The sequence below is a fragment of the Bos javanicus genome, chromosome 24 (assembly GCF_032452875.1).
Source record: "Bos javanicus breed banteng chromosome 24, ARS-OSU_banteng_1.0, whole genome shotgun sequence".
NCBI lineage: Eukaryota > Metazoa > Chordata > Mammalia > Artiodactyla > Bovidae > Bos > Bos javanicus.
This window is the reverse complement of record NC_083891.1, coordinates 45,815,892-45,825,799: the sequence shown is the minus strand read 5'-3', so window position 1 is coordinate 45,825,799 and position 9,908 is coordinate 45,815,892. Positions and strand designations below refer to the sequence as shown.

At 39.8% G+C, this 9,908-nt stretch overlaps 1 protein-coding gene across 1 annotated transcript; it reads left to right on the top strand.

The window, feature by feature from the left end:
* The first annotated feature begins 329 nt into the window (after positions 1 to 329).
* On the top strand, positions 330 to 9,174 carry ATP5F1A (ATP synthase F1 subunit alpha). Its single transcript, XM_061400060.1, has 12 exons — positions 330 to 461; positions 1,963 to 2,041; positions 3,265 to 3,434; positions 5,282 to 5,455; positions 5,544 to 5,710; positions 5,907 to 6,055; positions 6,394 to 6,545; positions 6,645 to 6,869; positions 7,381 to 7,488; positions 7,597 to 7,741; positions 8,680 to 8,830; positions 8,969 to 9,174. Exons 1-12 carry the CDS (start codon positions 402 to 404, stop codon positions 9,048 to 9,050), a joined length of 1,662 nt encoding a protein of 553 aa, XP_061256044.1. The 5' UTR covers positions 330 to 401; the 3' UTR covers positions 9,051 to 9,174.
* Positions 9,175 to 9,908: the final 734 nt, after the last annotated feature.

The following is a 9,908-nucleotide window of genomic DNA, read 5'->3' as shown; positions in this document are numbered from 1 at the left end:
TGCGCCCCAGGACAAGATGACGGCAGCATCGTTTTTCTACCAGGATGCGGCCTGGAAACTGCTTCTCAGCCAGTTCCGCTATAACCATGCGGTCGCCCAGGGCAACCACAAGGTCGATGAGAAAGATCAAAGTGAATATGTAACCAGTGCCTGGATCGAAGCTGGCGGACGTCTAATCAGTCAGTTGGAGGTTCAAAATCTAAAAATGATACTTAAAGGAAGAAAGTAATTAACCCCCCACCCGCACCCTGGCAGATTCGCGTCCGGGGGTGAAAGCGAGGGGCGGTACATCCGGGTCACGTGGGCTGACTGCTTTGACCTTCCCCGCAGCTCGGCCATTTTGTCCCAGTCAGTCTCGAGGCTGCGGCTGCGGAGGAAGCACCTCAAGGGGAGCTGCGAAGATGCTGTCCGTGCGCGTCGCCGCGGCCGTGGCCCGCGCCCTCCCTCGGCGAGCGGGGCTGGTGAGCACGGGAGGCTGGCTGGAGGGAGGGTCCAGTCAGCGGCGGGTGGCGATTGCATGGGCTCGGGCTCTCTTTCTGTGCAGAGGGTGAGGGGCTGTGGCGGGCGGCGCCATCTTGCCCCGCTGGCCTCTCGGCCTGGCCTGGGCTCTCGGAGAAGGGCTCTTTCGCTCGGTGCCGGAGGGTGCAGGGTGCTGCAGGGGAGACACTGACCTTCGTGGTGTCTTGAGATGGCGCCTCGGGACGATTCCAGTCTTCGTCCGAGAGGCCGGAGAGGGGCCTTGGATGAAAGTCAGGGCTGGGGCGCTAGTTTCCCGAGGCCTGCTCCGAAACGGGGAGCCTGGGTCCCACTGACTCTTCCTGACTTCCTCGCTGAAGGTCAGAGCACTGTTGTCAGCCCGGGTTGAAGCAAGGTAGGGAGCATTGCGTGAAGGTCAGCAGGCCCCGGCATTTCACCTCCTCCCGAGGTCGGTTCAGAGAAAAGCAATAAGTGAAGGTGCCTTTCTGAATGCTTCAATATGCGCTCTCTTAGTGCCGAATAGTGAAACGATCTTGAAAACACCGTATAGGTGCAAATATGCATTTCAGTGCCGGCGCCACCCTGACAGCGGAGGAGCTGGCTTCCAGATTGTCTCAGACTGGCAGACTTTAGTTGGTGGTGCTTTGACTTGTTTTTAAGATTTCATCCTTGAGGAATGTTAGTGATTGAAAACTCAAGTAAAATAGAACATAGGTTGGGAGATTCTTTTGAAGGTCAATGCCCTTCATCACTAAAATCCCTTGAAGTTAAGGACATTACCCCTAAAGGTTATGTAAACGTTTTGACATTTACTTGTGTTTTCATCTTGAGAGTAATCTCAGTTTGGAAAGCCAAATAAATTCATTGGCCATTTACTGCCCTAACACAACCGCCGATAACATTTTGGATTTCTATTAACAAAAACAAAAAAGAAGTACTCAAGGACATTCATCCTAGTCCTGTAGAAGGGAACGTCTTCAGAATATGCCTTGACCAACCACAGTTGTAGAAGGAGGGTCCGGATTCCTGCAGGATTTGTTGAAAGGAGTTTTTTTGAAAACGAAGTGCATATTGCCATATCTCTTAGTTTCTAACCAAACTCAACGTTTAGAGGCTTTTTAAGATTAGAATAGAAAATCTATTGAGATTTGCCCCTTTTAGAAAGCAGTTTATAAAATTGAGGATTTCCACAACTCAATTGAAATACATTTAAAGTCAAAATAATATTTATCTGGTGCCTTTAAAAGGAAAGATACATTGTTAGTGGTTGCTTTTTAGAATATGCTTTTTTTTTTTTTAAGTGTACTTACAGTGTACCTGGAACTGCATTAACAAATTTTCACATATATTGATAAATGCTTTCTCACGTGGTTACTATTTGTGCTGATAATTTAATCATACTAAGCCTGCATTTGTTTAAGCTTGCTAGTTTTATAAAGGCCTTTTTTTAAAAATCAGAGTTTTAAAGAAAATTTCTTGCACTAGGTCTCCAAAAATGCTTTGGGATCATCCTTCATTGCTGCAAGGAACCTGCATGCCTCTAACTCTCGTCTGCAGAAGACCGGTAAGTCATTATTTCTGTGTCTGGACCACACTTACTACCTTGTTACTAAATGAAAAATGTCACGTAGGTTACATACCTGCTGGGAATATTTTTTGGATTTTTTTCCATTAGTGAATTTTTTTCTCAATTTTAGTTAATGTGGAATTTTAGATTCTGAACCCATAATATGCCATTTAGCTCTATTTTGGTAGGTTCCCTTCTAGTGAAATGAACTATAATTATTTATTTCTCTTGATGGGAGCACAGGTTCTTTTTTTGTCATGATGAATGCTTCTTGGTCCTTATCAGTATATGTCAGGTGGTAGGCTCCTTTCTGACCTATGAACCCTTTCCTAATAGACATTGGGAAAAGACAAGTAGTTTTTATGTGTTTCAAAAACAGGAACTGGTAACCTATACCTGGCAGTCTGAATTTGCACATTGTAAATGCAATAGAGAAATCAGGAGGTAAACTTAAGATTCTGTAGGTTGGGAAATTTTTTTGAGATGTGCATTAGGGCTTTTGAAATAGTTAGGTATCATCTGTATGTCAAGATGAGGAATGTAGTACATGCTTCCCTTGAAAGGGAGAAATACAGCTTTTCATCACTATTTGAAAGTGGGTGTTCTAATGAAGTTTTTCTTTGGCTGAAATGATTAAAGTGTGAAGAAGAAATTACCCTTTTTTGTCAAAGTGAAGTGACATAAATGAACTTTCAAAATGGCAAGGGCTATCAGTACTTATATTTTGTTAAACAGTTGGGTTTTTTTTGTTTTTGTTTTTGGCTGAGTGACTTGTGGTATCTTACTTTCCCCAACAGGGACTGAGCCTGGGCCCTTGGCACTGAAAGCATGGAGTCCTAGCCAGTGGACTGCCAGGGAATTCCTAAGCTGTTGCCTTTTAAGATATACTTTTTATAGAATTTAGCCAAAAAATTCAAGTTTCAGATTTGGTAAGAGGTTAAACCAAAGAATTAGGAGATAGAAAATATTTATTTTAGGGAGATTGCTTAATTTGATTAGCTCCTTACCTGGTTTATGTTTGTCTCGTGAAGTTTTTTCTCAGTCACTTAGATTTGTTTTCATAGTGGTAGGTATCAAGCTTTTTTGAAAGAATGTTAACTTTAGAATACAATTTGATTATTCTGATCACAGCTATAGTTTATATGTTGTTGGGGAAATGAGTTTTGAAAAGATCTTTGGACCAGGCTGTTTTTTGTAATGGAATTGTCCTCTCTTAATAGGCACTGCTGAGGTGTCCTCTATTCTTGAAGAGCGTATTCTTGGAGCTGATACCTCTGTTGACCTTGAAGAGACTGGGCGTGTTTTAAGTATTGGTGATGGTATTGCTCGGGTACATGGGCTAAGAAATGTTCAAGCAGAAGAAATGGTAGAGTTTTCTTCAGGTTTAAAGGTAAATTGTAAAATGAGATTTAATAGTTTTAGCATTGGTGTTTCCTCAGTTATTCATTTAGTAGTTCAGAGATTGTGTCACATTATCTTTTTTTTTTAACTTTGAATCTGAATCTGCTTCAGTGATTTTGTGTTTGTCATTACTATAGATTGTGAAAAGAGTAAATTTTTTTGTTAACCAAACTTTATCCTCTGGACTGATTTACACATAAGTTGTAACCATTAGCACTGAAATACAAAATTGGGTAAATTTTCAGCCAGATTGTGAAAAGCTCTGTTCGTAGCTGTTAAGATCATTCTATATAAAAGCATTTGATTAGTTAAATTCATTTTTGGCAGAAAGTTGGAAGTCATTGACTTTGTATTTCTTGTAGGAGTAGACCTGTTGTTGAGAGGTGAGCTAGTGTTATAGCTATCAGAAGCACTAATAATAGAAGTGTGCTTTTTTCTATTAGATTATCGTAGTTGGCCAGTAAGGTGAGAAGTCAAAGTTGTAGGAGTCATGGGTTCTCTGACAAAAGCAGAGTATGATATCCAGGTGGACCAGGGGCAGTGGAATTTGGTGTCCAGTATGGAGAAAGAACCTGTTGGTGTGAAAGACTAATTATGGAGCCAAATGTTTTATTGGTAGCTCTCAGACCTTGGCTAAAAATTTACCCTTTGATCTATCGTTGTGTGTGTCTTTGAAATGTTAGGCTGAAATAGAGGAACTCATTTTCATTTAACTTAAAATCTAGGAGTCCAGACTGATACTATCTGAAATAACTTCTGCCATGTGGAAATGTTTTATAGATATGGATACGGTAACTACTGAAGTTTCTCTGACTTGGGTAACAGGGCAATTACTAATTTCAATTTTAAATAGCCATATGATGTTAGTGGCTACTCTGTTGAACATTAGAGATTTAGACTAAAGATTGTGTACCTGCAATGGCATTCCATGGTACTCCTCTATATTTACTCTGTAATTCTTGAGAGCTTTATTTATTGACCAGATTCAGTTCCTGGACTAGCCTTTTTGCATTGATTATATATGAGCTGCTGCTGCTGCTAGGTCGCTTCAGTCGTGTCCGACTCTGTGCGACCCCATAGACAGCAGCCCACCAGGCTCCCCCGTCCCTGGGATTTTCCAGGCAAGAACACTGGAGTGGGTTGCCATTTCCTTCTCCAATGCATGAAAGTGAAAAGTGGAAGTGAAGTCGCTCAGTCGTGTCCGACTCTAGCGACCCCATGGATTGCAGCCTACCAGGCTTCTCAGTCCATGGGATTCTCTAGGCAAAAGTACTGGAGTGGGGTGCCATTGCCTTCTCCAATGTATGAGCTAGGGACCTGAAATCTTACCATTTTGAAATACGATGAGATGACCCAGCACTGTTCTGTTGTACAGATTTGTTCTTGATTAGGTAGCTTTTAATTTAATTTTTTACTGACTTGATGGGTATAGGTTCTTACTAGATAATCTTTAAAAAAGATTGTTTATGAGTTCTCACAGATGTAAATCAAGTGTGTCTTCCTAGTTGACCCTGACACTTTACTTCATACTGGTCACCCCATTCAAAAACTGTAGTCAAAGGAAATGCAGTGGAAGAAGCTTAAGCAGTTCAATTTCCTTGCTTATTTTAGTTTTTAGAGGATGTGGTAAGGTGCATGTTTGGCTTATAATTTTAAACTCTGATTATTCGAGGGAACTTGACAAGTGTTTACTGAAGATTGTTTGGTGGTAAAATAGAAGTGAACCAGATCTGAAAAGTTGGTATTGCTCCCCCTTCCATTTTCATATGTAGTGTAGGTATATGGGAAGAAGTGCCACTCAGACTTCATGGATGTTCAATTATGTCTTTTGTGTAGGGTATGTCTTTGAACTTGGAGCCTGACAATGTTGGTGTTGTCGTGTTTGGAAATGATAAACTTATTAAGGAAGGAGATATTGTGAAGAGAACTGGGGCTATTGTAGATGTTCCAGTCGGCGAGGAGCTGCTGGGTCGTGTAGTTGATGCCCTTGGTAATGCCATTGATGGAAAGGTAGGTTTAACATTTATTGGATTTGGTTGTAGCTTCAAAGCAAAGAGCCAAATTGATTGTTCTGGGGTTTCTTCTTACTGTTTAACAGGGTCCAATTGGTTCCAAGGCCCGAAGACGAGTTGGCTTGAAAGCCCCTGGGATCATTCCTCGAATCTCTGTGAGGGAACCAATGCAAACTGGCATTAAGGCTGTGGATAGCTTGGTGCCGATTGGTCGTGGTCAGCGTGAGCTGATTATTGGTGACCGACAGACTGGGTAAAGACTTAACAGCTTGTTAAAAGTAAACATGCTCTATTGAAAGGTTACTTTTAGACTTGGAATGGTAGATATTAATACTTGGACTATACGGCGAGAGTAGACTGTAATATGAGAGTAACTTGTAGTGGAATTTAAGTTGGGGAATTCTTTGAAGTACTTAGTAAGGTTTATGTTTGTTTATTTTTTCTTAAAGCAAAACGTCAATTGCAATTGACACAATCATTAACCAGAAACGATTCAATGATGGAACTGATGAAAAGAAGAAGCTGTACTGTATCTATGTTGCTATTGGTCAAAAGAGATCCACTGTTGCCCAGTTGGTGAAGAGACTCACAGATGCAGGTATTAAGGAATTTCAGTCTCATTGCAGTTATCTGGGATGCTGCAAATCTTAGACTAGCTTATGCTTATAATGAAGTCTGATTTTAATTACTCCCTAATGAACTCAAATTTCTACTAATACAAGTCAATACAAAAGTAAGAAGTAAAAAATTATATCGGTAGTATAAAGCAGCAGTAAACTGAAGGTTTTGTTAGTTTCTTTAAAGTAGAAGCTATTAGACTGGGTAATCTTAATAGTAATGATAGTAGTAAAGTGCTTAATTTTTATTCTAGTAGCCTCTAATTTAAAATCATAGTATTAATAATCATGTAAAACTTAATGTTTATTTTCTTCTCAGATGCCATGAAGTATACCATTGTGGTTTCAGCTACTGCTTCAGATGCTGCCCCACTTCAGTACCTGGCTCCTTATTCTGGATGTTCAATGGGAGAATATTTTAGGGATAATGGCAAACACGCTTTGATCATTTATGATGACTTATCCAAACAGGTCAAAAGAAATGTGTTTTTAGACGTGTTTATATGTTTGTATGTGGTAGTTGACAAATGTAGCGCCTGTCTAATAGGTGCACACTTTTCTATACTGTAGGCGGTTGCTTATCGTCAGATGTCTCTGCTGCTCCGCCGACCCCCTGGTCGTGAGGCCTATCCTGGTGATGTATTCTACCTGCACTCCCGACTCCTGGAGAGAGCAGCTAAAATGAACGATGCTTTTGGTGGTGGCTCCTTGACTGCTCTGCCAGTCATCGAAACACAAGCTGGTGATGTGTCTGCTTACATTCCAACAAATGTCATTTCCATCACTGACGGACAGGTATTATTTTTATGATTAAATATGAAAACTTTGGGTGATTTCAAGGCAGTAATTGAGACTGGTAGTTTTGAACTAATTTGTTAAATTCCTTTTACTTCTCATTATGGAAAACCTCAATTGTAAAGAGAATAGTATAATGAAACCCCACATATCCCACCTATTTATGTATTGATGGTATAGTATACTTCATTCTTGCTTTCTTTTTCCCCACGGTTCTCTTGTGTGTAATTTTGAAGCAAATCCTAGAGAGATCACATCACTTAAATCACCAATTTAAGTTTTACTGTAAATATGGTACCTAATTTTTTTGCATCTCACGTCTCCTCATCTCCGCAATGGAATATACAGGATGATTTTAAGTTGTGAAAGATTTAAGGAGTTCTTTAGGATAAGAAGCCATTTAGCATTCTTTGGTTTTGGGGCTTCAGTTTTTGCTATAGTGACTTAATTGTGAAAATAATTGATTTCTTTAAGCTTGCTAATATGCCTCTGTATTTTCCTTACATTGTAGATCTTCTTGGAAACAGAATTGTTCTACAAAGGTATCCGCCCTGCCATTAATGTTGGTTTGTCTGTGTCCCGTGTCGGATCTGCTGCCCAAACCAGGGCCATGAAACAGGTAATTTGTATCACTTTGTCATTAGGTTAAAAATAAAAATGTATTTGTATGGTGGTCTGTGTCATTGAAGTATTTTTGTTTTGTTTGAGTTAACCATTTCTGTTTCAGGTGGCAGGTACTATGAAACTGGAGTTGGCTCAGTATCGTGAGGTTGCTGCTTTTGCCCAGTTCGGTTCTGACCTTGATGCTGCCACTCAACAACTCTTGAGTCGTGGTGTGCGTTTGACTGAGCTGCTCAAGCAGGGACAGTATTGTGAGTTGTACATTTGGTCAAGTTCCTACTCTGTGTTAGGACCTGGGAATATCACATAGCTCCTTACAAACTGTAGTATGTGCCATTACCTTTGATTAAAGATGTTGCCTTTTGAATGTGATTGATACCTGTTTTAATTAATTACAGTCATCATTTCAATGGAATTGCTAGGAAGGGTATAATAATACCTTTCTTTTGGAAATTAAGACATAGTAGATTCTATGTCTCCCTACCATTTCCTTGGCTATATACGTGTAGAATCTGGCAGATTTAAAAGAATGTTGAAGGTGAAGGTCGCTCAGTCATATCCAACTCTTCGACCCTATGGACTATGCAGTCCATGGAATTCGCCAGGCCACAGTGCTGGAGTGGGTAGCCTTTCCCTTCTTCAGGGGATCTTCCCAACCCAGGGATTTGAACCCACGTCTCCCATATTGCAGGGGATTCTTTACCAGCGGAGCCACAAGGGATAACTAATAGATAACTAATAAACTAATAATTAATAAAGAGTAACTAATAAAGAATGTTAGTATTGGGAATTCTCCAGGGGTCCAGTGGTTAGGACCTCTGTACTCACTGCCAAGGACCTGGCTTCTATCCCTGATTGGGGAACTAAGGTCTCGCAAGCTATGTGGTGCAGCCAAAAAATGTATATTATCTTATTAAAAAATTTCAGCAAGTTATTTTTACCCCAGACAGTCCTGTTGGGTGATGGATGGTGCTCATGGAATAAGTGCAAAGATTGTACTTCAAGGCTTATCAATAAGGGAAAAAACTGTTTCTCCAGGGAGGTGGGAAGGAGTACTAATAATGGAATTTCTACTTGTGAAATTCCATGATCTATGAAGACATGTTAATAATTTGTGAAAAAAATAAGTTTCTCTAACTCTGGAAACAATGGCATGCATTTGTTGAGCAACTTACTTCTTTCTTTTCAGCTCCCATGGCTATTGAAGAGCAAGTGGCTGTTATCTATGCGGGTGTCAGGGGGTATCTTGACAAGCTGGAGCCCAGCAAGATCACAAAATTTGAGAATGCTTTCTTGTCTCACGTTATCAGCCAACATCAGGCCCTGTTGGGCAAAATCAGGTATGAACATAACTGATGTCTCCTTTTTTGTAAGCTTTAAAATAAAAAGTCTTGTTAAAATTCTTTTGAATTCTGTAATTAGGTTAGTCATTGAATTTTTGCCCAGGTCACAACTGATCTGCTTTTGTTTTCAAATAGGACCGATGGAAAGATCTCAGAAGAGTCAGATGCAAAGCTGAAAGAGATTGTAACAAACTTCTTGGCTGGATTTGAAGCTTAAACTCCTGTGGATTCACATCAAATGCCAGTTTGGTTTTGTCATTGTTTCTTCTAGTTCCATTCAGATTACTCCAATACTGCAGATGTACAGTAATCACATTAAAATAAAGGTTCCATGTTGCTTGGTGGTTTTCTATAGATTGATTCTTTAAAAGAACTGAGATTACTTTGAGGAATTGGTAAATATGTTTCTTAGCTTTTTTTACTTTATTAAAGTTAGCAGGCCTACATAATATTTATGACTGAGTTCTTTGCACGATTCCAGAGTGTTTTTTGATTGATTAAATTTAGAGAAATTCACTAACTGGCCATAAGAGGCAAAGTTCATATTTGATAATGTGAAAAGCCTGACTGGCTTCTCTGCCCAGGAGACTGATCTGCATGAAGAGGTACTGTAATCAGTAAAAAAAAAAAAAAAAAAAGGGCAACTAAGGTTTTCAAAGAAATGAAAAAAAATGCTAAGTGCAGAATAAAATATTAGGACAAAAATTGCAAAAGTAGGTATCAGAATGAATAAAGTTGTGAACATGTCAATATCTTTGCTTTAAAATAGCTTTCATACACTGCAGTTCTTAATTACGAAGTGATCAGGTTTTCATGGTTAGCCTGTTTGGTCTTATTTAGGAAATTTTTACAGTCACAGAGGTAACTATTTTCTGTTAAGAGTTGTGAAGGTTTGCTGTCACCTAAGAGCTTAATTCACGTATTAGAGTTCTCGAGAAATGAAACGTAAGTGTAGTTGTGTACAGAGATTATGGTGTTGGCAAATTTGAAAGGGTAGGTGGGCAGGTTGGAGACTTAGGGAAGTGTTCCATTTGGAGGTACAATTCCTTCTCCCACAGTAGACCTCAGGTCTTTC

Coding starts and splice junctions, on each gene's coding strand:
- ATP5F1A (XM_061400060.1), top strand. CDS start 402: ATGCTGTCCGTGCGCGTCGCCGCGGCCGTGGCCCGCGCCCTCCCTCGG. Junction 462..1,962: donor TCCCTCGGCGAGCGGGGCTG/GTGAGCACGGGA, acceptor TTCTTGCACTAG/GTCTCCAAAAATGCTTTGGG. Junction 8,831..8,968: donor GCCCTGTTGGGCAAAATCAG/GTATGAACATAA, acceptor GTTTTCAAATAG/GACCGATGGAAAGATCTCAG.